This window comes from Aedes albopictus, chromosome 2 (genome assembly GCF_035046485.1).
Source record: "Aedes albopictus strain Foshan chromosome 2, AalbF5, whole genome shotgun sequence".
NCBI lineage: Eukaryota > Metazoa > Arthropoda > Insecta > Diptera > Culicidae > Aedes > Aedes albopictus.
Window position 1 is genome coordinate 489,859,317 of NC_085137.1, and position 27,254 is coordinate 489,886,570.

Here is a 27,254-nt window from a genome sequence, read left to right on the forward strand (position 1 = left end):
CTGTCAAAGTTGGGTTGGTTTGCTCTTCGCTCTCTGACAACAACGAAGAGAGTGGATGAGAGATGAGACAAAAAAGAACTCAAAAGTGAGTTTAAAAATACTCAAATTTAGGTACTTGGGTTTCTCTGTGCAGGGTGTATGAATCCCCATATGAAGTCCCATATGAAAAATCTATCGATTATCTAACACTGGGCTGAGCGCGCCATTCCGCAGCTCGCAACACTTCTGTCAAAACCCCTTTTCGCGCCATCCCGCTCACTCCTTCACTGGCGCGTTGGTGGAAACAAACGGTGCGGAGGAGGCAAAAATAATCGAAAAGAAACACCAGCAACAGCAACAACAGAACAGGCTCCCATCAGACAGTTCCCCGGAGTGAAGAAAAGTCAAGATGGTGTTTGCAAAGTTCGGTTTTATTTTGCTGCTGGCGTCAAATCTCGCCCAAGGTGAGCCCTATTTCCGCGCTCGCTGGCTTCCTTCCGATCGGGCCGATCCGATTGCACCGTTTTCCGGTCGCGAGTGTCGTTTTTCGGAGGTGAAAATTACGTTTGAAAAATCCATTTGGTGGCTGACTCCCGATTCCGTTCGAATCAATGGACGACGAAGAGAGTGCATTGCGTTCTTTTTTTCTTCCTTCGCTTTCGTAGTGAAGGAGCTTTTTTCCTTTCCTCCGATATGAAAAACAGTGTGTATGGTAGTGCAAGCAAGTTTTAATGTTGATCAGATGCATCCGGAGAGTGTGGTGCGAGTCAAGAGGGACGGTGAGGTGTGTAAAGAACCCGAAGGAAGAGAAGTCCAAAGCAGAAAACGATCTTTCATTCGACCTGACCGATTGTGCGGTGCTTCTGCCGTTTGTTCGTGTGTACATGGCGCACAGTGGGAAAAGAGTGCCGAAGTTATTGAAGTGTACTTGTTCCAGGATATCATTCGGATTGTGAACCACTCGATTTTTTATTGAGTTTCGAATTGTGGTGCGATCATATTACTTCTCAGTCGATTTTGTGCTAAGTTTCGAATCTGCTTTAGCTAACCAATAAGAGGGAGATATAATTAGTAAGAGAACAAGTCTAAAAGATATCTCTAGACTATTTAGAAGATCTGCAAATTCAAGCTAACTATCGCTGCAGTGTCATTTAGGATTCCAGGGTAGTGATTTTTTCCGGACGTAGTTTCTATTCCCAAAGGAATCAGTCTTCATCTATCAACATCACCTATGATCATGCAGCAGATTGACTAGGACAAACAAACGGAAGCAATAACCGATTACATTCAATCGACAGAAGCCTTCCCATCGCGGGATTTACATACACAATCAATTAGGAATAACTCCGAGTGCTAGGTCATTTGTATGATTGTATGCCCATTTACTACCTTTTTATGTAGCAATGTGTCTACAGTGATGGATAGAATCAAGTTCAACTTGCTCAAAAACCTGGATCACACATTTTGTACCAAGAAAAATTTTTTCCATCTGGATGAAAGTAAAGGATGCAAAACTCCCATCAAATCAATCCCAAGGACTGATGAAAAGATGTTGACTACAATGCCTACCACTGGTGTAGTTTATCCGCTAAGGATGTCAAGCTGAGGATCAAGCTATCCGGAGAAAGCTAAAGAAGATTTATTGTAATGAAAACACAGCATCCGACAGCTGAGACTACCTTGGATATATTTATATCGAAATCTACACCAACTTCAAATAAACCTTATAGAGGCAAATTGTGAATCTGACATAAAAATGGCATAAATGAATCAACTATAACCGAAGCATTGGAAAACAGCTCAGACAGAAGATTTGACAGAGAAGAACTGTCAACTTTAAAAGATACAAAGAATTCAGTGCGTTAAGTTGAACAATATCGACTCACATTAATAGTTCAAGAGTACTAACAAGAGAACAGTTTACATAGCTAAAGGAAAGCCCAAAAAGGAAACCTTGCCGTAGATTCAGCAAATAGGCATGCCTAAAGGATAGTTCACTGAACATTCATGCTCTACCGCCACTAAGCTAACGGTCTGAAATTTACATGAGAAAAATGAAAAATGTATGATAGGTGACGATGTTGTACACGGTTAATTAACCCTTTGAAGTCGAAGGAGTTCGACAATGAAAAAGAACATTGTCATTGTCAAACGTGTTCCAGGGCTGAGAGGTTGCGTTTGGAACTACATTGTGTAGAAGAATGTTCTGTCCCTGTTAGAACATTATGCCAGGAAGAAGAATAAGAATCATCACCAGCCATCAATCTTCCAGAAGCTCCAAAAATTCAAGCTTTCCTCAATCGTCCTTCTTTTGCCCACTGTGCTCTATAATGCTCCGCTGCACGCCTCGCACTCGATCGCTCATTATGCCAGTTCCTCGATCCAGTCGAGCCGCTCGCCGCCGCCGCCAGTCCGAGCCAGACATGACTCCTCGATGTCGCGACTGAATGGAATCTCTTGCAGTGCGCGGCGAATAGAGTTGGAAATGGTACCTATAGCAAACGGTGGTAGTGGCGGCGACGACGACTCCGAGCGAGCACGTTTGGGCGTCACTGTGTGAAAAGCCTCAAACAAGACGCGGTTAGATGTATTTTTTTAGAGCTCGATCGCGTCGAATAAGTATCTCCATTAGCGATCGCGATCGGGGTTTTATTGAGTTTGAATACATATCGTGGTTTGCTTTTTATTTTGCGTCGTACGTCGTGGTTGACAAATTTTGACATGTAGTGTGCGTGTGTGATCATCTTCGTTGCAAATTTACGAAAAGCGAGAAAATAACAATGACAGTTTACTTGGTGTACAGTGCATCGTGTATTTGTGCGTACAGAATGTTTTAAAATAGATTATGACTTGTTCCAAAAGCCATTTGTTAGTGAAGTGTTGAAATTTTTAAGCAAAATTTCAGGGAATGTTCAAAATCATTGTAGATGTTTTTTGACATTTTAGATAATCAAATAATGTCAGGTAAAGTTACAGTTTAAGTCTCTTTTAAGTAGTTTCAAATTTTTGTGGTTCTGTTATAGCACAAGGTATCAACTATGTAAGGCACAAATTTACTTCGTCATAGCGCTAATTTCCGTCATATCAGATAGAAAATAGCGAATAATGAAAGATATTCCAACTTACATTCTCCAATGACTTATTAATAGATGAAAGCAAAAAGACGTAGACTACCAATAACCAGCTCCTATGGCACTGAAAATCTGGTAATTACGCGAAATTTCACGTTTAAAATTCACATCACTTATGACTTCACAATTTTTCTCGCTTGCACCAAAGCAGTAGCTAGCCGAGTTGTTCTTCATCACCGTTCAATTTTAACTTTACTAGATTCACTTATTGAATTGACCTTCCAATTCACACCCCACAAAAGCTCTGTGGCACTTCAAAGTTGCTCCAGAATGCAGCAAAAAGTACTCAATTATTGGAAGAAATAAATTGCTTTTCCACATCGGTAAATTGTAAACAAAGCGTTGTCTTCGTCTTTGGGAAGATGCAGGCAAATGTGTGCGTGGATTTTGTGCTTACGATACGTCGTATACCACAACCACTGAGAAAGATTTTTTCGTTGCACTGTTGTGATGGCGTTTTAGGCTTTGGTGGGCAAAAATATTAACTAGAATATTTTGGTCGTTATTCTAAAGCAACCTGTTTCTCAATTTTAAAGCTCTTCTCAAAAGTACTTTGAACACATGATTTTATTTGGATTACGAAGAATTTGACCAACTTTTTGAATAAACACCCATGGTCAAACCATATTTTTTGACCACCCTAGGTACCATTGTGTCTCGTAGAAGGTGTGACAAGAATTAAATTCATGTTGTGCCCAAAATTGACGTGGACTGGATGGTAATTGAAATCGAGGGACAATTATTCAATCTCATAATTTAAAGGAAATTGTAGTTCATTTACAATATGTTATACATGATATGGAAGCTAATTTATAAATTACAGTGGTGGCCCGATTTTGTCAGCCTTTTTTTAACAAGGATGAAAAATGTGTTCCAGAAATCGTGCTACGATTTCTCAATAAAATATTGCAGGTTATCTTAAAGCACTTGTTCCATGAATATCTACAGGAATAGAAAGGGTTGTACCCAGAATCTTTAGTGGAAATTTCTCTAATAATTCGTCCTAGAAATACTCCGTGGATTTATCCAAAAAATATCTATTGGTTTTCCTACGGATTTTTTTCAGAAATTCCTCCAAGGATTCCTCCAAGAATTCCTGCCGGAATTTTTCGTGAAATTCTACCAGATTCATCCAGGGATTTATCCGGAGATCTCTCTAGGAATTCCTTTAAAAAATCTCTATGGATGCCATCAGTTATTTCTTCAGGAATTACTCAAACAATGTATCCATGAATCCCTCTCGGTTTTCTTCGGTATTCCACTGAGGATTCCTTCAGGATTTCATCTTAGTATTCCTACAGGAATACCACTTGTTGTTTCTTCAACAGGGTATTTACTTCGTGGAGAAAACCAGGAAAACCGGGAATCCTCGGTGAATTTTATTTGACAGGGAAAACCCTGGATTACTCAAGGAGTATTGTGAATATGCAGGGAAATTTAATAAACAGGTCGTATGAATAAAAAGTAGCAAACTTTACACTACTAGAGTGGAAGTAGAGTAGAGTTTTCTACATTATTGGTATGAGTAAAAAAGTTTTCGATTAGATTATGTAGTGTTAGTGTATCCATTTAGAAAATCGGCTACCAGGACTTTTCCAGAAGTTCCACTAGGATTTCTTTCTGGAATTTCTAATATATCTCTTGAAATACCTCCCATGATCCTTCCGTATTTTTTCACGACATTTATCTTGGTAGTCCTTTTTGAATTCCTCCCGAAGATTCTTCCGGATTCCTACCCAGCGATTTTCCAAGATTCGCACCTTTGTTTCCAGGATTTTTCCTTGAGAATCTCCCAGGATTCTTGGATTCCGATCGATTTCTTCTGAAATTCTTATAGATTTTTTTTTCCAGAGATTTTCCGGTATTGCTCCCAGTTCCCGGGGGTTTTTGCCAGGATTTTTTTCCGAGATCTCCGCAAGAGTTTCTTTCAGGATATATCGCGGAATTTATGTTACAGTTTTTATGATAATACCTCTTGAAGCCGCAATTCCTTCCAGTGTTCCTCTTGGAACTTCTCCAGGAGATATTCCTGGGATTTGTTCCAGCGTTGCTACAGGATTTATTCCTAAGATTTCTATCCTCCAAGGGTTTTACGATGTTTTCCAGCTAATTTCTGCAGGAAATCTTTCCGGAACATCTTCCGAAGTTTCTCTTATAATTTCTTCAAGAAATGTTCGAAAACTTTCTTCTAGAGTTTCTCCTTGGATTTCTACAGAAGTTTGAACTGGGATATTTCCTAATAATTCTAGCGGGATTTCTTCTGAAGTTTCACCCAACGTTTCTCTTGGAGTTTCTTCCGGGGCTTGTCTCAGAAGATACCTTCCGATGTTGGTCGTGGAATGTCACTCTAATTGGAGAAATCTCGAGAGGAACTTCGAAAGAAATCCTGAGATATCTCGAATAAAAAAATTGCTGGAAATATTAAGGAAATTTAAAGAAGGATTCTGAAATCCTCTAAGAGAAATCCCGGGATGATCAACGGGTGAAATCCAAAAAAAACATCGAAAAACTCTCTGGAAGAAACTGCAAAGCTTCTGCAAAAAAAAACCCGAGAGAAACTTTTGGAAAACTATTCCGAAACCCCTAAGACAAATTCCATCCAGCGAGAAACTATGGAAGAAATCCCAGAGGGTGCATACTCTTGCAGAGCCCCCGTGAAAAATTTCTGTTTAAATCCTGGGAGGAACTGTGGTAGAAATACCAGGAATACTATCAAAAATCCCGACAGAACACCGAAAAAATCGCGGAAGAAACTATTTGTGGATGCTCCGCATTTGTAAGTCCGACCCCCCCCCCCCCAGGTAACAAATCGGAATCATTAATAAATATGTCAGCTTAATAAGTTTTCTATGAAAGCGCCGACAGTTGAATACGAGTATGTGTTGAAAATAGAGACGAATAAATATTTCAAACAGTAGCATAAAAACGGTAGAATATTATGCAGAATATTTTTTCTTGATATTCTAGGTCATCCAAACCATTCTTGAGTTTAAATCCTTAAGTCTATGGATGTGACGGTAACTGCTTTCATTATACAAAGCTACGCTTTGTAATCTATCATGTCCAGTAAGTCTTCTGAAAGGTTAATGGGCAATATCAGATCTGTCGGGTTACTCTAGGTCATCCAAACTGTTCTTGAGTTTGAATCCTCAAGTCTACGGGTGTAACGATAACTTCTTTCATTATACAAAGCTACGATTTGTAATCTATCATGTCCAGTAAGCCTTCTAAAATTCCAATAGACAGTATCAGATCAGTCTGGATATGCTAGGTCATCCAAACTGTTCTTGAGTTTAAATCCTCAAGTCTACGGGTGTAACGATAACTTCTTTCATTATGCAAAGCTACGCTTTGTAATCTATCATGTCCAGTAAGTCTTCTGAAAAGTTAATAGACAATATTCTAGGGTTATTCTAGGTCATCCAAACTGTTCTTGAGTGTAGATCCTAAAGTCTACGGGTGTAACGGTATCTTCTTTCATTAAAAGATCCGATTTGTAATCTATCATGTTCAGTAAGTCGTCTGAAAGTTACAGTGGTGCTTTTTATCAACTAAGCTTCACAACAGTAAGGAAGTCCATAATATTCCAAAAATATATAACAACGCTTATTATTCCTCTAACTGCTTTGGTAAGAACAGTGGATTATGCAGTGTTACTTAACGTAGTGGCAAAATCTATTATCACAAGTGTAGACCTGAAGCTATGCTCTCCGGAGTAGTGTTGTTGATCTGGAATATCTCAAAACTATCTTGAATTGACTCATGATATGCCAGAGAAATTACAGATTACAGTTCAAAGTTTATTTTGAGAAAAACTACTGTTACTATCAAGAGCCAAACTTCAGGATAGTTTGGACGACCTCAATGTTCCGAAGGTTCAAAATTATATATACAGTAGACGTTCGGTCGGTGCAAACGGTTTAACTGCAATGCTTTTTAACTGCAAGTCCGGTAAGTGCAACAATTTTGCAGTTATCGCACCGCCATCCGTCAAAATGGTGCGCCATTTTCGGATTTTCGTTCGCTAAGTGAAACGTAAACATGTTGCAGTTATCGAACGTCTACTGTATACGACTTCAGATTGGTTCAGTCACCGCGATTGACCATGAAACGTTACTCAGTATATCAGATATAGCTAATGTTACGAGTGTAGACCAGAAGTTCTGAACTCAAAAATAGTTCGGCTGACCTGGAACATTCCCAAAGTGTCTTTAAATGACATTTGAGATTTCAAGAGCTTCACGGATTTCAACAGATTATGCTATGCTATTATTTATGATTAAAACACATAAAGTTTTTCTTGTAGATTTGAAGGACTTCATTATAGAACAGTTTGGAGGAACCTAAATGTTCCAAAGGTTTATAATAAAAAAAAAAAGTAGACTTCAGATTGGTCCAGTAACCACGGATAAATATGCAACGTTACTCAGTATAGCAGATATGGCTGTTGCAACGAGTGTAGACCTGAAGTTCTGAACTCCAAGGTAATTTGGCTGACCTGGAATAAAACTGTAATGTCTTTAAATGAAATTTGAGATTTCAAGGGCTTCGCGGATCCCAGTAGATTATGCAATACTATAACACAGAGAACAGACGTTTAAGCTCGAACAAAAATACGTCGAAATCGTGTGTAAAGGATTTAAGTGTACCTCAACGCCACCAACGGAGACTGCCCACATATAAAGTCGATTTGACCCCACGATGGCAGTGTTCATCGTTAAAATACACTAGCCCACGAAGCGACACGAGCGCCAAACGGCCAAAACCGGCGAGCACTGGAAACAAATATGACAACACAACAATGTAAGTGATGGGACGCTAGCGCCGCGCAACGGGAGCAAAACCACATACTCCGATATGACCGTTACAAAGTTTTACACAAGGCAGAAAGCGAAGATAGACGTCTGTTCTCTGTGACTATAATTTATGGCGAAAACACATATATTTTTTCTTGTAGATTTGAAGGCCTTCGTTATTGAACAGTTAGGACGACCCTAAATGTCCCAAAGGTTAATAATAAGCTAGTAGACTTCAGATTGCTCCAGTGCGGTTGATTGTTGATTGCTCCAGTTCGGATGATTATGCAATGTTACTCAGTAGAACAGATATGGATACTTTTACGAGTGTAGACCTGAAGTTCTGAACTCCAAGGTAGTTTAGCTGATCTGGAATATCAATAGTTTGTTTTGGTATGGTACCGTTCGGGATTGGTACATGTGCAATGGTAATCTGTACGGACAACTTTGTGTACCCTGTGATTCAGCCATTGAAAAACGTAGTGCATTCGGTTCGGAACGGAGCAAAGTCACCCCGCGAGGATATTTTGAACGAAATGACCAGTGAACGATAAACAACATAAAAAAAACACGACCCCATATCATCACCCGTTCTGATATCCCACCCCCTCACAGGCGATCTGCACGGCAAGCTGCTGGACGAGACCGAAGAAACAATGGACCTAGAGACGTACCATCCCAATCATGATCTTCCAATACAGAATTCGCTTGTTCCGCATCAAAGGTGAGTTCGTTTTATTTTTCTCTTTCTTTCGGTACATTTGTTTATATTGATTAGCATCGGCGAGACACCGACTGATAAGTGCCCGCCGTATAAATTGTTGAAGCTGATAACACGAGCGCGATTCCTCGACACGGTGCGCGTGAATTGGCGCAATCGAGCCAGACGGTTTTTTTTTGTGCATGCCAGCTACCGAAACAGCAGCAGCGTTCTAGACTATCATCTGACTGACTGTTATACCCACGACGAGTTGGTCTGTATTGAACCACAACGTCGTATAGAGACGCAGACGTGTGAACATTTTTCTTCCATTACCCACTAATTACGCGGGCAGAAGCAGAAGGTGCGCAGCGCAGCATCTGAATCAACCAACAACAACAGACGCTCGCAGATTGCCAACCCAGAACAGCAGCAGTGGCGTCTGCAGCACTCGCGCTATTATCACTGCACAGTGGTCTCTGAATAGGATTTTTTGATAATAAATCGATAACTTTTTCATATGAGAAGCTATTCTCAGCTTAGGGTATTGAACACTTTCACAGTTATTAACGGAGAACTTCCTCTGCCAATGACTATTTTGGATGTTTATATCGTGTGGCAGATACGAAGACACTCTATGACCAAGGCAGAAAAGGAAATTTCCGTTGCGAAAAGTTCCTGGACCGGTACATTCAGGTGTATGGGCGCCTCCATATGCTTATTATTATTTTTTTTTATCTTTATTATCGAGACTTTCAGCCCGAGCCTGGTTCGTCTCCGATGCTTATTATTCCAGAGTTGTGCATCTGAAATTTGGAATCCTGAAATTGGCTGTAAGATGTTTCACTGTTGAGTTCCTATCCTAAAGGGATAGGACAAACTTATCAAAGCTTAACTAAGGCCTGAAGTACATAGGGTCAAATATTTGACAAGGAAAGAACTCAAGAAACAACATCAGTTTGGCACTAATGAAAATTCGATCAAGTCAAACAAGATGTTTGAGCATTGGTTTCTTTTTGGACAATTATTTGATCCTGTGTATTAATAGCTCAAGTATTAATGTCTCTGATTGTAGGCATTGATCAATTGCCATAAAACCATCACCCTAGACCACTGTGCAGCTAATGTACATTTATAATATTCGTAATAATAGCATTTTTCCTTCTCTTCTTTTCTTCGCGTCTCGCGCTCCATATATAACTCGAAACCGTTTGATCTAATATTATTGCGCTCATATCATGGCCTGCTGGATTATGGTAAATCAGGCGCCACTCCAAATCCAAGAGGCGGATGAAACGAAGGTAAATCTGGCGGCGGCGGCGGCGTGCACCTCCAAACTAGACGTTCTTATTTGTTCTGTTTTTTTTTTTCTCCTTGGAGAGCATTGTATTGTTCCGTTGCACAGTTTTCGCCTTTCGGTTAATCTTGATTTAAATTCCTTACTCGTTTGTTTTGAATCTAATTTGTACTTCACTTGAGGTATTTTAGCACCAACTTTGTTATTTCACTGGTTTATATTATTTCGAACAAATTTATTCTTGTTAACAGTACTGTCATGGTAAAATACTCAAGGTTTCTATATTTGAACGCCCCTTATACAGTAGACGTTCGATAAGTGCAACATGTTTACGTTTCAGTTACCGAATGAAATTCACTAACTGGAACGACTGACAGACGTCAAACGGTTGTCAATTGTTGTTGGACGCAGCCAAAATGCACCTAAAAACTTCGAAATGCAGCTACAGTGCATCCGAAAATCATTGCAGCTCTGTTGACGTTTTTATTTTGACAGATAGTGGTGCGATAACTGCAAAATTGTTGCACTTAGCGGACTTGCAGTTAAAAAGCATTGCAGTTAAAGCGTTTGCACCGAGCGAACGTCTACTTTACTGGTACGCAAATAGTAAAGTACGAAAATAACTTCACTATTGTGCCTAAGAAAGATTTTTCGATGGAAGAATCGGAGGGTCAAGTCACATATACCAATCAACTCCGTTCGACGATTTGAGATGATGTCAGTATGTGTGTATGTATGTATGTCTGTGCGCATAAAAAGTTCACTCACTTTTATAGCACTTCCCATTGGCCGATTTTTTTTTAATTTTAGCACAAAACGAACCGGAATTTTACCGCATTGTTTGCTATTGAAAAAAGTTCGAATCGGTCAAGGCGTTCTGGAGTTATGACAATTTTAGTGATCCGGACCAGCACCATTAGAGCTGGCCGTATATAAAACTGAACCAAGCCCCATCATGCGACACTACAAACTGCGGCAATTTTTGTAACCCTTAGCATGGTTGACGAATTTTGTGCGGAAATCAACACTGGAGATCAGAAGTTCCATGATCCAAAATTCAAGACGGCAGCCTTATATTCAAGATGGCGGCTGTTTAATAGAGTTTTAGGCACTAAAACCATGCAATATGGGTTATATTTGATATCGGGAAGATGCCTAGGCTAGAGTCCAAAAATGACGACCACAATATCCAAGATGGCGGCTGAAAAATCAAGATGGGGTCTGTTCAATAAAGTTCTAGGCCCTAAAACCATGCAGTATGAATATATATAGTATTAGGAAGATGCATCAACATGTCACTTGAGTTTCGTTGAAATGGGTATTCGAAGGCACGAGAAAGGCGGTATCACTACAAGGTGGATTAATCAGGGTTTTATTCTGGAATTATCGCTAAAGGGACATTCTAGCTCCTTTCATGAGTTTTGCAAGAACTCTTCTTCAAATTTCTATAAAATTCTCCAGGATTACCTCCATGGATACCGCCAGAAATTGCTTTGGGGATTCTGTGAAAATTTATAAAAAAAAATCTACAATATGTACAGAAAAAAGATTGTCGCAGGATTTCTTAGAATTTTTTTAGTTAGAATTTCTCTTAAGGTTCCTCTTAGTATCCCTTCAAAATATATCCCATTCCATGGATTTCTGTGGAAAATTCTCTAGAAATTTGTACAGGTATATTCAGAGATTCTTTCAGAAGTTCGTCTATTGTTTTCCTTTAGAAATTCAGATGTTACACCAGAAACTTTTCCAGACATTATTGTTAGAATTTCTCCAGAGTTCACTTCAGGTATTATTCTTTTTATTCATCGATTTTCTCTGGCATTTTGGGAATCCATATAAAAGCTTCTCAAGAGATTCTTCTTGAAGTTCATGCAAGGGTTTCTCTAATAGTTTCGCCAGGTATTCATCCAGGCATTCTCAACAATTCCTGCAGAAATTACTCCAGAATTTATTCCTTAGCATTTTTCATGTTTTTGTTTTCTATGAATACCTGTAGAGTGTTCTCCAGTTCTTCCAAGTAATATTTCAAAGATTTCTTCAAAAATGCATTTTTCAATGCCCTTCAGTGGGCATTTCTCCAGGTAGTTTTTAAGAAATTTTTCTGCATAAGAATTTTTCTGCAACTTTCCTTAAGAATTATCTCCAGGAGTTCTTCAAAGATTCCTTCAGAAAACCCTCCAAGGATCCTTTAGACATTCATTGGAAGATTTTTTCAAGAATTCCTTCAGCATTTTTGTCGGCAATTTCAGCAGACATTTGTAAATAGATTCCTTTGTAGTATTTTTTCCTTGAAATTACTTGCAGAGTTTTTCCATAACCCTTTCGTGACGAACCAGCACAATTGTGCTGATGAGCGGTAACAGTTTGTATATTTTTTTCATCTGTTTAGACTTTGTTTTATGTGATGCGAACTATTTCCATAATTCAGCCATTTCTTATACTTGAATGTGTGCAAACAAACTTTTGTTTACGTTGCCAGTGAAATTTACCACAACAAGGTAAACAAAAAGTGGGCAAGAACCATTAAACATGAAAAAGTTTTATCTGTCGCTTATTTTTTATTTCCGATTTATCAAGGTAGTCAAAGCTAGAAATCGAAAGATAAAGAGTAGTCCTTTTAAATGAGGGAAAATAATTGTTGCTTTTTAAGGGTAATCAAAGAGTTCTGGAGAGCCAAGTTTGAGCAATTTGTATGGAGATTTCACTTTTTGGCGCTCCGTCACGAAAGGGATAAGCCTCTGATGTTTTTTTTTTTTAAATAAAGTGGGTATCTTTAAACGTTTCTTCAGGTATTCTCCTAAGTATTATCCTAGACATACATCTAGGAATTGCTCACATGATAACTTCAGAAATTGCTTCAGGATTTTTTGTCCAGGAATTCCTCCAAAAAATTTCAAAATTTGTTCTAAGAGTTTCTAAAATTACTTCCAGAAGTTTTTGAAGGATATTCTTGAACCAATCCTCCAGGGAATTTTAGAAATACCTTTGAGGATTCCGTAAAGAATTCTTCAGTAATTTTTGTTCAATATGTGTAAGTACTTCTGAAAAATCCCTGGACGAATATCTGACAAATTCTGCAGAGATCTGCAGAGATCTCTACAGATATCCCAGGATATTCCAGATGGAACCACAAGAGTTATTTCTTTAAAAAAAATCTTGGTAGGCATTTCTGCAGAAATAGCAAGAATTTTTTTAAAGAATTTCTGAACAGCTCCTTGGAAGAATTTTTGAAGAAATCCCTTAATGATTATCCTGAAAAAATCCCCAAAATTCTGAAGAATTATCCCAAGAGGATCTATGAAGATTTCCATGACCTGGAAGACGGACTGTACCTCTCATTCTATGAACGTTTGGGTTTGAGTACACTGCAGCGATTCTCCACATTCGGGTGTAAGGATTTTTGGTTGTGAAGAAATGTTCAGTAAAATACCTGTAGAGATCTTTGGAAGAACTTTTGAATGAATCTTTGGAGGAATATCCTCAAAAAATTCAAGGATTTTTTGAAGGAATCCTAAGGGAAATTTCTTAATAACTTCCTGGAGAAACTTCTCGGCAAATCCTTGGTGAAATTCTTAGAAAAAATATTGACAAATGTACAGAGAAAACTCTGCAGAAATACTTTAATAAAATCTTTAGATGATTCTCTGATCGTATTCTTGGAGAAATTTGTGGACGAAAAAAAATACGGAGAAATTGTTCATTGTTGAATATATGTATTTCTTAAAGAATTCGTGGAGAATTATTGAAGTTAGCTTCAGAGGAAATGCCGAACAAAGTTCTGGGGTAATACATCAAGGAATATCTAGAGTAAATCCTGAAGGAATCTGTATATGAACTCCTGCTGGAACCACTGAAAGTAACAATGCAAGGGTCTCTGGGAGATTTTCGGCGGGATTTTCTGGATGAATCCCTGAAGAAATTTCTGAACTTATTCATGTATTTTCAATGCAATCCCTAGAATAATGCCTGACCAAATATCTGATAAAACTCATGAAGAATTACCCAAACAAATTGCTGAAGGAATATCTGTATTTTTTTTCTGTAGAAAACAATGGAAGAATTTATTAAAGTATCTTTGAATGAATTTCTGAAGAAATCCTAGGAGAAATTTTCTATGATTTTTCAAACGAATCACCAGAAGAATTTCTGATGTAATTCCTGGTGGAGTTTCAGAAGAAACCTATAGAAATCTGCCTAAATTTTTGTAGAGGAAATATTTGAAGGAAGCCTCAGAGAAATTTCCCGAAAGAGTTTCTGGGAAAAAAATAGCTTGAGGATTTTATGTTTTTTAATAGTTACTTAAAGAGCATAATAAATTCCGCTCATGTCCATGTCAAAAAAAAACTCTAGATAACACTAGACATATCGATGAAACTTTCTTAAAAGCTCTGCGAGATATTCTTTATCATTAATATTTCAAATAATTTAATCCAAGAATCTCCAACATTACCTTTCAAACTTATGCATCGATAAATATTTCTATGAATTATACCAATAATAGAAGCCGAGATACAAAGCCCAAAACTTGAACATATTGTATAGAAAAACATAAATAATTCGTCCGTATGAAAACCATTCAAAAACCTGCCAAACTACCTATATGTGTTAACCCTTATGTGGCCGACAGGGTACCCGGGTACCCAGCGCCCATTTAAAAAGCACGGTGTAGAAAAAAAGCAAAAAGTTATTATTGATTTCTCTTTCCAGTTTAGACTGCTTTTATCAGTTTTAATACTTTTTTGTACCTACCAAACAATCTAATACCGCTGAAATACTAACGCGATCTTATGATATGATCTTAGATATAAATGCTACAGCTGTGAACCACCCGACTGCGCCGATACGACGGCCCACGCCCACCTTTGCCAGAATGCAATCCAGTGCTGGAAGTCGCGGATCCGTGACCAGTACGGACATGAGAGCGTATCACGTGGCTGTACCACCACCCATGAGCAGCTTCCTCTGTACTGCAATCCCAATCTGATGAACAGCAGTGGACCGAAAAAGCGACACGCTTCCGGAACGTACAACATTGAGTGCTGCACCGGAGACTATTGCAACAATGGGACGTTCCCGGCGCTGCCACCAGTGGAGTATGGAAGTAGGTTCCACCTTATTTGAGGTACCCTGTTGAACAAAAGCCTAATTTCTCAAATTTCTCTAATCCTCAGATGAAGTGATGAAGCTGGAGAGCTCAACCTACGCGCTGAAAATGACCGGGGCCATTTTGGGTCCGGTGGCGATGCTGATCGTTGCCGTCGTCATTGTGTGGTACTTTATGCGCCGGAAGCATCACAAACGGCTGATGGCCAGCCGGAGCAAGCACGATCCGGAGACGTACTACGCCAGCGATGAAATTCTCCGGGCCACCAGCGCCGGAGACAGTACACTGCGGGTGAGATTTTTGTCTACCTTTTTTTTCAATGACATATGTATGTAAATCCATTTGGGTACGTCCAAAAACCACGCAAGTTGGCAAGTTGTTTTAGGTCCTACAAACTGTCATGGAGTTTAGTCCTTCATATCTAGTAGTTTTCACAATAAACAAAAGTATTGCGCTACCGGCCAAGATATCTGGACTGGATCTTTTGTTAGCTCAATGGCTACTCTGGGGTTTTGTTTAGATATTCCATCTCATCCAGGAATAACAGCAATTGCAGGTGTAACAGAAGCCATTCATCTGCACGAAGTCAAAGTCTACACGCTGATTCAAATTCATTGGCGTTGCCTTGAAATACTATAAAAAGTTCTTCTAGGCTAGTTTGTTTCTGTGAATTTAACTCGTTAATATCATTTTCTCCTTTTTTTTATTTTTTTGTTATTTTTTTTTTTTAATTTTTTTTTATTTATTTATTTACTTTTTGTTACTACTACTGCTACTACTACTATTACTACTACTATCACTACTACTACTACTACTACTACTACTACTACTACTACTACTACTACTACTACTACTACTACTCCTACTACTATTGCTACTATTGCTACCACTACTACTACTACTACTACTACTACTACTAATACTACTACTACTCCTAATACTTCTACTACTACTACTACTTTTACTACTACTACTGCAACTACTATTACTACTACTATTACTACAACTACTACTGATACTTATTTAAAATTTACTAACTGCATTTTTTTTTCTTTTAAAAACAACAATGAGTTAAAATGATAGTAACAAGTAACAAGTTAAGTGGAACTGCATCCAGAGCAAGACTCAAGCTAGGATGGTGGCTACCTACATACATACATACATACATATACGAAGTCAAAGTCTACACGCTACATCATCAATCATGTTTGCTGAGCTTCCATAGACATTGTTGTATTCTATCCAAATTACCCTGGATTTCAGAACTACAGGACTAAACTTGTGATAGAACCTTACCCATATTCTTTTGAGGTTTTCTAGATCATCAGAATTACCCTGGAGCTCAGAAATCCAGGCCTGCAATACCATATAAATAGAGCTGAGCAGAATAAAGCGGAGAGTCTTTACCAAATCTATGAAGCCTGTGGATCTTCCTCTACCGAGATCTGAGTAAAAGTATTTACTCAGTTTTATTTCTGCTGAGTAATTCTGCATAATAAACCCTGATTATTGAGCCTCCTTGAAGACCAATTCATATTGTTATGAACTCTGCCTTGTTCAAGCTGTCTCATGTTCAAACTCTAACATTTTACAACCAACCTTACGATATGACTCCGGACTCCGGCTGATGAGGGAAAGATACATAGTGCCACATCATGTTGATCAAGCGAACACCACTTGTGATATTCCCATTCACAGGCCACTCCACGAAGTTGAACTACGGGGAAGCCTACTTGGAGTTGGACTTGGACTTGGCAGCAAAGTTCGATCCAGCATGATGAGGGAAAGACACATAGTGCACATGATGTTGGTCAGTAGCGAACGACACTTGTGATATCTCCATTGACATGATGGACTGCGGGGAAGCCAAGTCCACATACGATATGACTCCGGACTCCGGCTGATGAGGGAAAGATACATACACTGGAACCTTTCCTCCTGGGCGTTTGAGATGAGAACAAGGGCGGTTCCAGGAAGTTCCCCCAAACGGGGGTTTCATAGGGCGTCAGGGGTGTTTTAGGGGGCTTCAGCAGCCTTTACGGGCATTCTGACAGAGGCCTCCCAAAGCGCCACTAATACCCTCTTAAAGCCCTCACGTGGCCCTGGAACCCCGTGAAACCCGACCAATTTTTTCTGGAGTTTTCCAAAAAAAGTTTCGTGGCATATCTCTCAGGATTCATCACGGAATTTCTACAGGAGTCTTTCTCAAGTTGATTCTCAGATGTTTTTTTTTTATTCCTTATCGCTTAACCTAATTTACAGCTCTAGGGCACTACGTGAGCAATTCCAATTGGACGCTGCACTTATGCTTTGTACAGCGCCTAAATGTATTCTATTCTAATTCTGCTACATGTATCGAACTGGTGCCTTTGTGCTGCTTCCACTTTTCTACCCTGTCCACGGTAGAATGATGAGCACGATGATGCTGATGTGTGGCTGCTGTTCCTTTTCCAGTCCAATTGGAGGTCGTCCATTATGAGTTGCGGTTCGCCGATATCCAAATTCCGAGTCCGTTAGAGCTATACCGTTTACCCCCGTTGGTTTGAACGACACCTCATGCAAACCAACGGGGTTCATTTTTTAATTTGAACTTCTAGTTACCCTGTGGGCATCGAAAAACACACTGATGGTAACCCTTTTTGCTGTTTTGTTTTGATTCTGCGTTCCGTTTCACCCCATTCCATGACCAGAATGACGTTTGAACCATTTTTAGTTTGAACGATGTGCATTTTAGAGGGGGTCAAATTAAAAAGTGTTCAGATTGGATGCGGTCAAACCAACGGGGGTAGACGGTATGCTCCGAAGAGGGTCAGGTGTCAGCTGCTCTCGGGGGGAAGAGCAACTGACGAAAAATTGCAAGTGCCGGGGCTGGGATCGAACCCATGACCATCCGCATATGAGGCGAACGTGTGGACCACTGCGCCACGGGCCCCGACAGTTCTCAGATGTTGTCTTGTCACAGAGTTTCTCTTACAGTTTTTCTCGGGATTCCTTCTACATAATTTTCCACGGTTTTTTTTTTCTGGAGTTCCTCTCGGGATTTCCCCAGAAATTTTTCGTGGATTTTTTTCTTAAAGTTTCTATATGCGTTATGCCTGGGATTTATTCTAGAGTTTCTTCAATAAATTCTTCTGGAGTTTTTTACGAATTTTCTACAGGAGTTCCTCCCAGGATTTCTTTCACAGCTTTTATTGTCTCTCACCGGATTTCTTCCAGAGTTCTTCCTGTAATTTCATCAAGATGTTTCCATAAGCTTTCTTCTAGAGTTTATCACGAGATTTCCGGAGAAGTTTCTTCCGGGACATTCCTTTAAGATTGTCGCGGAATTTTTCTTAAAGTTTCACCGAAATTTCTCTCGGAGTTTCTCCCGAAACTTCTCCTAGAAGATTCCTTCCTGAAGAGTTTTTTGCAGTGATTCTCCTGAAATTGCTCTAGGATTGTGGGTGTTCCTTCTAGGATTTCTCTAGGGCCAAGGGGGTTTCCCGGAAGCTCCCAGAAAGCCCAAAAAAAGGTAGTACCCAGAGGCTTCAGGGACGTTCAAGGGATTTCACCTTCACGAGCCTTCTAACCCTACACTGAAAGACGGCTTGCGGTTATGACAAGCACAAAAATGTTTTCAAATTTACTATGGCAAAACATAATCATCAACCCATAAACGCTTCTTGTGTGCATTCTGTTTCCTCTCATATCAACCGGTTCGATAGCCGAGTGGTAGCGTGCGAGCCTGGTGATCTCAAGATTCTTGGTTCGAATCCGGTTGCCAACAGAAACTTATTTTAATTGTAAATCGAGTCCATGGTAAAATTGAAAACATCAATCTGTTGAATTGAAACGAAACTCAGTCTGTACAATTCAAGTGGCGTTGTGCATTTATGTTGACCCTCAGAATAGTAATTTCAACCGCAAGCCGTCTTTCAGTGTAGTCATGCATTGGGATCATTTACGACCCAGACAGGCAGTGCGCGTCAGCTAATGCACGAAGAAGGTTGAGGACGTTCCGACAAGTTCCGTTGGCATTTCAATGGGATTACGGGGTTTACGGGGGCGTTTCAATAGTAATCCTGGCGGTTTCAGGAGCATTTCAAGTCATTTTTGTGAACATCAGGAACGCTTTAAGGGCTTTCCGAGAGTTTTCAAGGGCGTTTGAAAGCATTATAAGACGTTCCTTGGAATTTCAGAGACATTTCAAATTGACTTCGGGGGTGTCACGAGTGTTACAATGGAATTATGGGAATTTAGGGCATTTCTAGGCATTTCAGGAGCGCATCAAGGGGTTTCATACTAGTTTTAGCAGGTTTCAGGAATCTATCGAAGATTTTTCAGAGGCATTTCAAATGGATTACAGAAATTTAAATAGTACTTTATTGTTATTGTAGAGGTTTCAGGAGCGTTTCTAGGCATTTCGGAGATGTTGGTGATGGGTACACACTCATCATCATTATAACAGGGGCGTTTCAAAGGGTTTCCAGGTTTTTTTTTGCTGAAGGGTTTCATGAGTTTGAGGCCGTTTAGCGGTATTTCAAAGGGATTACGGGGATTTCAGTCGCGTTTCAATAATACGCCCCAGAGGCCCCCTCGAATCCTTTTTAACACCGAGCGACTCCCTGAAACTCCCTGAAAACTCCTGATACTTCCTGAGACTCTTTGAAACATTCTTTAGACCTCCAGGTACACCCTTAAACCCCTGCGACTCCCTGAAACTCCCCTGAGATCCACTGGAATACCCTTGAAGAGACACGGACACGTTTAATGCTCTTTGAAGGAAGCACGACACTAGACAACGGACTAGCGGGCAACGCCCAATGGCTCAGCCGAAAACTTTTCCTGCCAGCTGCGGTGGGAATCGAACGCACGCCCCTCAGCATGATGCGACTAAATGCTTGGTTACACTAGCCACTACTGAAACGCGTCTTAAACTCCCTTGAGACCTTCTGAAGCGCCCCTGAGGCTACAAGAACCCCCTGAAATCCCCTGTGACTCGTTGGAACGCCTCTGAGATGCCTGGAACACCCCTGAGTACTCTTAAAACGCCCCTGAGGAATCTCCTTGAGATCACCTGAAATGCTTTTGAGACTCCCTTAAACAACCTTGAGGCTTCCCGGTATTTTCTGCATCCCCCAAGGACTTGCTTGATACACCCTGGTACCCTCGGAAACGTCATTGAAACACCCATGAGACCCTCTGGAACTCTTCCGGAACCCCTTAAGACCCCTTGAAGCGCTTCAATTGCTTGAGGTTTGTGCTAAAATAAGAACCTCGCCAATACACAAAGAACGCGGTGCGAGACAGAACACAACACTTATAGTTCTTGAAGCGGCGCTGAGATCCCTAGAGCCCCCGTGAGGCCCCCTGAAGTGCTCCTGAAACGTCTCTGAGATCCCCTGGAGTACCCTGAAACCCCCTTAACCTTCATCCAGCCAACGTACATTTTGCACCTTCGGAAAAGCACAAAAATGGTTTGAACTTTCTTTGTTTTCCGATGGATTTTGAGGAAATTTTCACAACTTCCCAAAGAATCTTCTAGTTTAGGATTCCGGGGTTGTGGGTGCTTGGTCCATATGGTTCCGGAGTTATTCCGGATTGTCTCGGGGTACCAAAATTGGCAACGTAGTTTGCACAACGTATACCTCAAGATCCCGGTCTTCGGCAAATTAGTTTAGCAGGTTAAAAACTAACTGGCAACGGTGACTTTAGTTCGCGATGCAGCCACTAGGTGGCGCCAGTGTCAAAAATGTTCAAACCCTCATATCTCATTGGTTTGAAATTTATACGCTTGGTGGTGCCCTGTGTCTGGAAAATTCAAACACGTATATCTCGTTACCCTAATGAGCTACAAGCATGCCGTTTTCAGCAAAGTTGTTCAGCAGGCTGAGAACTAACTGGCAATGACGTCTTTGGTTCGAGAATCGTCCGCTAGGAGGCGCTAGGGTAAAAAAGTTCAAACTTATCTATCTCAGAATCCTGATAAGATAGAATAATGCCGTCTTCAACAAAGTTCTTCAGCAAGCTAAAAACTGTCTGAAAGTTGAGTCTTTGATTCGTGATATACAGTGATAGACATTCGTTTAGCCGAGGCCAAAAAATTTTCAAAAAAGTGTCAGGAAACTCAAACAAAAGATTCTATGATAAAACTTTTTTATCGTAGTGATAGCATATCTAGTACTGTTTTATAAAAATGTTATACATCACCCTTACATAAACACTGAAACAAAAACGAGAGTAAAAACCCTTCATATGTCATTTTTTGCCTAGACATTCGTTTAGCCGAATTGTACTATTTTTGGAATTCCATAATAAAAAACTAACAAATTTCGAAAAATATCCAACAAAATCATTTTGTAAGGTGACCTGCATTATAGATCGACTTGTAAATCATGAATTAGATCGTTTTCGGAAGTGTTGCCATATTATTTTTACATGCATCTCATATAAATATGTCATAAATGTAAATGTTTCCAAATTGAGATTTGATGTAGTTATTTTTATCGGAAGTGTTTCAAAAGAGTCTAATGAAAGTTCCTTGACGAGTGCAGGTTGAAAATTTACGAAAAACAACGTTTTTGACAGAAAAAAAATGCCGCAAATCATCAAAAAATCACGTAGTTAGGTATTGTTTTGATGAAATATGATGGTTTCACTTGCATAAATCACAGCGTTTACTACTATTACGTCTTCTACTAGCACCCAATATCTTCTAGGCTGTATTCTGGCTGAAATAACATATATTGGACGGCTCATATTTCGAGAAAGGGTACCGAAAGTATTCAAATTTCTAGCATGAACTACTTGATTCATAATTTAGACGTTCTTTTTAAATAAATCATGTTAAAAATGAATGTGGTTCAAAACGAAGACTCATTTATATTATATTTCTTCAGATTGAATGAAATAAGCCAATTGTTTGACCATGTCTTGCATTTTTGTATGAACATCTGCTTTTAAATAAACAGGGTACAAAAATTCTGACACTTCTTGGAGTTCTTTCACTTAGTAGTCTTCTAATTCATTTAGTAATGATTGTATCAAACAGGTATGCCCCACAGGCACTAGGGCACGTCTTTATTTCAACGCAGAACTATTTATTTTAGCTTTTATCAATCCCATTTTAAGGTTTGACCAACCAAAAACCAATATACTTAATTTTTTCATGACATTTTATGCAATAATTTGAACATTTCTAACAATAATTCTGTACCATATTTTCAAAACTGCTAAGCTAGCTTACGTTTGAGTGTTTACAGAAATCATTTTTCTTAAATAAATTTGTTTATCATCGCTTCTCTTTATCGGGACATTTTTTTATAATATTTCTCTGAATTTCACAAATAAATAAACTTTTAAGGTCAATTATCTTGCTAACACGTCATAAACTAAATGCCTTGGGGTATATCCTCGAAATATACTCACGAAATTGCGAAAAATCTATTGAAAACCAATTTTTCATTTACCTCGGCTAAACGAATGTCTAGGAAAAAAATGACATTTGAAGGGTTTTACCCTAGTTTTTGTTTCAGTGTATATGTAAGTGTGATGTATCACATTTTTATAAAACAGTACTAGATATACTATCACTGCCATAAAAAAGTTTTATCATGAAATCTTTTGTATGAGTTTCCTGACACTTTTTTGAAATTTTTTTGGTCTCGGCTAAACGAATGTCTATCACTGTATTCGCTACATGGCACCTTGTGTAAAATATTTAAACACGTATATCTCGATACTCTAACGAGCTAAAAGCATGGCGTTTTCTGCAAAATTGTTCAGCAGGTTGAGATCTATCCGGCAATGGTGACGCTAGGTGACACCAGCAATCAAAACGTTCAAATAATTTTATCTCAAAAATGTGAAAACGTCCAGCAAAATGTTCCGAAAGTTAAGAGAAAGTAAGACGTATGTGGTGTCCTTGGTTCTGATATTATTCGATAGTTTCCGTCTAGTATAAAAAGTACTTGTATGAAAACCCTAATATACAACAAGTATTTCGTTTTCAGTATTAGTTGTTCGGCAAGCTAAAAGCTATTTGGCAGGACAGTACGGTGGTGCAAGAGTCAATACTTTTACACCATCTTTGACCCCCTGCAGACAAATTTTGTCACCCCACAATATTGCTTCTTTGGCTCCGTTTTACTTCCGGGAATTTCTACAGAAATTATTCCGGATTTTTTTCTAGGATTTTTTCCGGAAATTTTTCCAGGAATTCCTCAAGCACTTTCTAAAGGAACTTCTTCAGGAAAACCTCCGGAAATTCCTCTAGGATATCTTCCGGGGGATTCCTCCAGGAACTCCTGCAGGGATTTCCCCCGGAATTCCACCAGGACTTTCTTCAGGAATTCCTCTAGGATTCCCATCAGGAATTTCTCCGGGGATTCCTCAAGGAATTCCTCCGGAAATTTCTCCAAGAATTCTTTGGTTACTGCACCTTAACTTAATGTTTCAGATTGCTCAAATACTATATGAAAACAAACATTTGTTTTGCTCATCGCTTTTGTAGCTGCAAGAGACCTCCACATCCGTTCCGACCTCAGGCCTTCACCATTCTTAATCCTTAATATTTTTACGAAAAGTTTTCCTCAACTAGATCGAATACAAGCTTACCAAACGCCGTACGGCCACGAAACCCACAATTTCAGGAGATTTAAGAGGCGTTTCGAGGCATTTTGGTTGAAAGCGTTTCAGAAGGTTTAGGTGGAGTTTTAGAAAGCTTCATAGACTGAGGTGAGCTTTTCGGTGATTTCAGGGAAGTTTCAGAGGCGTTTCAACGGGTTTTAGAAGGTTTCAGAGTTGTTTTAGGGGACTTTACAGACTCTTGAGTGAACTTCTGGAGGATTTTAGATGCGTTTCATGCGGCTTTTGAAGGGCTTTAAGACGTTCCAACTTGATTCCAGATCAAGACGTTTAAAATCCGATGATCTAAACTTTTCTTGGATATACTCAAACATACATTGAACTTGCTACTTGACAACACATGAGGGTTGTAGGACATTTTGAATGATCTAGATTAGCCTGAAATGTCTTATAATGTCTGTTGTTCTACGATGGGTTTCAATAAATATCATTGATCATGTAACGTACCTTTATACCGATAGAAAGATACATATATTAGGACACCCTATACATATTCCGAACTTCAGGATGACCTTGGATGTCTCACTGTCACCGTTTGTGAAATTCCAGTAAAGATCTTGAATATCGTAGAGTACAAATCCCCATTATATCAGTTGAAAATATCTACACTACTGTAGAAATTATGTGCTGGATTCCAGAACAGTTTGGATGCCAAATACATCCCAAAAAAAATGTATCAACCTTATTTTGTTTTGACTTTTGAGCGCAATCACATACGAATTGCTCAAGTCCACCATATAGAAACATTTGGAAGCATTTAGGCCTCTAAGGGTTAATTTAACATTACGTTTTTTTGTAGGAATACCTTCAACATTCGGTTACATCCGGTTCGGGCAGTGGTCTGCCGCTTCTGATTCAGCGAACGCTAGCCCGACAGGTGTCGCTATGCGAGTGTATCGGCCGTGGCCGATACGGAGAGGTGTGGCGAGGCATCTGGCATGGTGAAAGCGTTGCCGTGAAGATATTCTTCTCGCGCGACGAAGACTCGTGGAAGCGCGAGACGGAGATCTACAGGTTTGTTCAACACTTTCGACGCTAAGAACTATGGACATTTTTTGTAATTCCTCTCTTACCCGATTCAGTACGGTACTCCTTCGGCACGAGAACATTCTCGGCTACATCGGGTCGGACATGACCTCACGGAACTCGTGCACCCAGCTGTGGCTCATCACGCACTACTACCCGTTGGGATCGCTGTTTGATCACCTGAACCGAACTGCCTTGAGCCATCACCAGATGGCGACGATATGCCTTTCGATTGCCAACGGACTGGTGCATCTGCATACCGAGATCTTTGGCACTGAGGTGAGAACCATGCGGTTACATATTCAGAGTGATGTTTAATCGAGTATCAAATTCTTTTAGGGTAAACCGGCGATCGCTCATCGTGACCTGAAGACGAAGAACATACTGGTGCGCATCAACGGATCGTGTGTGATAGCCGACTTTGGACTGGCCGTGACGCACAGTCAGACGACCAATAAGATCGACATGGGCAACACGGCACGGGTCGGAACCAAGCGGTACATGGCGCCGGAAGTGCTGGACGAGAGGTGAGTAGCGACAGCAAACAGCGACCTTACTTCACTACTGTTTGCAGTCCAGCTTGTTTACAATTTGAACGACTAATTCACGTTCTCATGTAACTTTCCAGCATCAACATGGAATGCTTCGAATCGCTACGCAAAGCGGACATCTACGCCATCGGGTTGATGTTCTGGGAAATCTGTCGGCGTACGCTGTCCAACGGAATCGCCGAGGACTACAAGGTCCCATTCTACGACTGCGTCACGTCCGATCCGAGCTTCGAGGAGATGCGAAAGGTTGTCTGCGGCGACAACTACCGACCGTCGATACCGAATCGCTGGGTTTCCGATCCGGTAAGTTCCACAGTTCAAAAGACCTTAACATTTGAAACTAACATTTGTAAAACTCACACAGCTCCTCCAGGGTATGGCCAAACTGATGCGCGAGTGTTGGCACGCCAACTCGAACGTGCGTCTGCCGGCACTGCGGATAAAGAAGACGCTTCTGAAGTTGGCCAGTTTGGACGAAACGGTCAAGCTCAACTACGATGGGGAGATCTGCGTTTGATGGCTGCTGTTGCGGACCAAGGTGGTGGCGCTTCGTGCACATAGCAGAAAGGTATCAAATGAGACAACAAAAATATCATGTTTCTGGGGTTTTGGTAAGGGATATTTGTTATCGTGCGCGTATGTGTCTGTGAAAGTTTGCAAGAGTTTTGTGAAGGATGTGTGTATGTGCGAAAGCGAGGATATATTTCAATCGTGTACATATTTTTGTGTGTATAATCTAATGACTGTAATAGACTAGCAATGTTAATTTTATGAACCATTTATAAATTGTCCCGTCGCTCCCTTGCATTGATCTTTTTCGTTTCTTTAAACATTTATTTAAAACTTTTTTGTTTGCTCAAAAACTACTTTTTTAAATCTTTTAATTTTAGGCAAATTGTTTTAAAGGCTATACATTATAAGCCCACAAAAAAAAACAATAAAATAAATATCAAACAATGTTCAGTATTATTAACTGAATATCTATCATAAAATACAACAATGCAAACTAAAAAACCAGATTGAATACGATGCAAATCTAAATCACTCTTCTACGCATAATCAAAGATAGAACTATTTACACTTTTACGTGAGAAATCGAAAACGCATTGTAATACCCTTTCTGACAAAGGTTTATCATTTTATTTCTCTACATCATAATTCAGTTGGGACAAATTCACATCCAAATTAAGTGCCATTTAGTCAACATTGTGTGAGGAATGGGAGTGTCTGAAGATCCCCAGAGAGGCGGTTGATTAATTCTAATATTTTGGAAAGTAAGCTCATTTATTCATCGATTTCGTGTACATATTTCTTCTACTTTCGAATCATATTCTATAGTTAAGCGTGATGAGATGGTCGGAAAAGAATGAGAGGAGTTTTGCGAGAAGATAAGTACATGAGTGATAGTTTTTATAATGAGAATCGTACTAGATACCGGTTCGATAGTAAGATTGTGTTTATTAGATTAGTTGAGTTCTATTATTTTCAAGCAATACAACCAATATGGAGAATAGATAGTTTGTAACAAACAGATGGCCAGTGAAGTTGATTTGATCCGAAAATCCATGCGCACTTGAATGAAACCCATATAAGGTACCCCGGGGCAAGTGGGACCTAAAAAAATGCTAATTAGGTTTTGTCATACCAAAAATTTCAGAGCACATTTTTTTTAATAATTCCAATGAACCCAAAAGACGTTGTTGGTATATTTGTACTTATTAACGTGCATTAAAACTGTTTCAAAATTTTAAAATTCCATATATTATGCATATAATGAAAAGTGTAGCAGATCTTCATTTACTGCGTTTCACGGGGCAAGTGGGACCTATTCAGAGTTTTTGTTCAAAGGGCTTAATATAAGTTGCAACAAATAAGGTAACATAAATCATAAATCTCTTATATTATTAGAGATTAAAATAAGAAGAGGTTTATGGTATCGTGCATAAATTACGTAACACATAAAAAATCGCTGGGGAAAAAAAATACTTGAATCAACTCTAGCAGCTCATGCAAAATAATTTGATTTTTTATACAAAAAGCGCCGT

The 27,254-nt window shown here is 39.5% G+C and overlaps 1 protein-coding gene across 4 annotated transcripts; it reads left to right on the plus strand.

Moving 5' to 3' along the window:
• The first annotated feature begins 286 nt into the window (after positions 1-286).
• Positions 287-26,742, plus strand: LOC109423295 (activin receptor type-1). 4 transcript variants are annotated; one of them, XM_019698219.3, is made up of 10 exons: positions 287-443; positions 8,522-8,630; positions 9,872-9,907; positions 14,706-15,004; positions 15,075-15,298; positions 24,432-24,646; positions 24,715-24,937; positions 24,998-25,185; positions 25,287-25,512; positions 25,574-26,742. In XM_019698219.3, exons 1-10 carry the CDS (start codon positions 389-391, stop codon positions 25,724-25,726), a joined length of 1,728 nt encoding a protein of 575 aa, XP_019553764.1. In that variant the 5' UTR covers positions 287-388; the 3' UTR covers positions 25,727-26,742. The 4 variants fall into 4 exon arrangements, with proteins under 4 accessions (XP_019553764.1, XP_019553765.1, XP_029726464.1 ...); XM_029870603.2 differs by lacking the exon at positions 287-443 and adding an exon at positions 2,922-2,943; XM_019698220.3 differs by lacking the exon at positions 9,872-9,907.
• The last annotated feature ends 512 nt before the right edge of the window (positions 26,743-27,254 follow it).

What these genes read in the sequence shown, in the direction of transcription:
- LOC109423295 (XM_019698219.3), top strand. Translation starts at nt 389, where the DNA reads ATGGTGTTTGCAAAGTTCGGTTTTATTTTGCTGCTGGCGTCAAATCTC. An exon ending in TCGCTTGTTCCGCATCAAAG is followed by an intron (nt 8,631 to 9,871) that starts GTGAGTTCGTTT and finishes ATGGTAAATCAG; the next exon opens with GCGCCACTCCAAATCCAAGA. An exon ending in ATCGCTGGGTTTCCGATCCG is followed by an intron (nt 25,513 to 25,573) that starts GTAAGTTCCACA and finishes AAACTCACACAG; the next exon opens with CTCCTCCAGGGTATGGCCAA.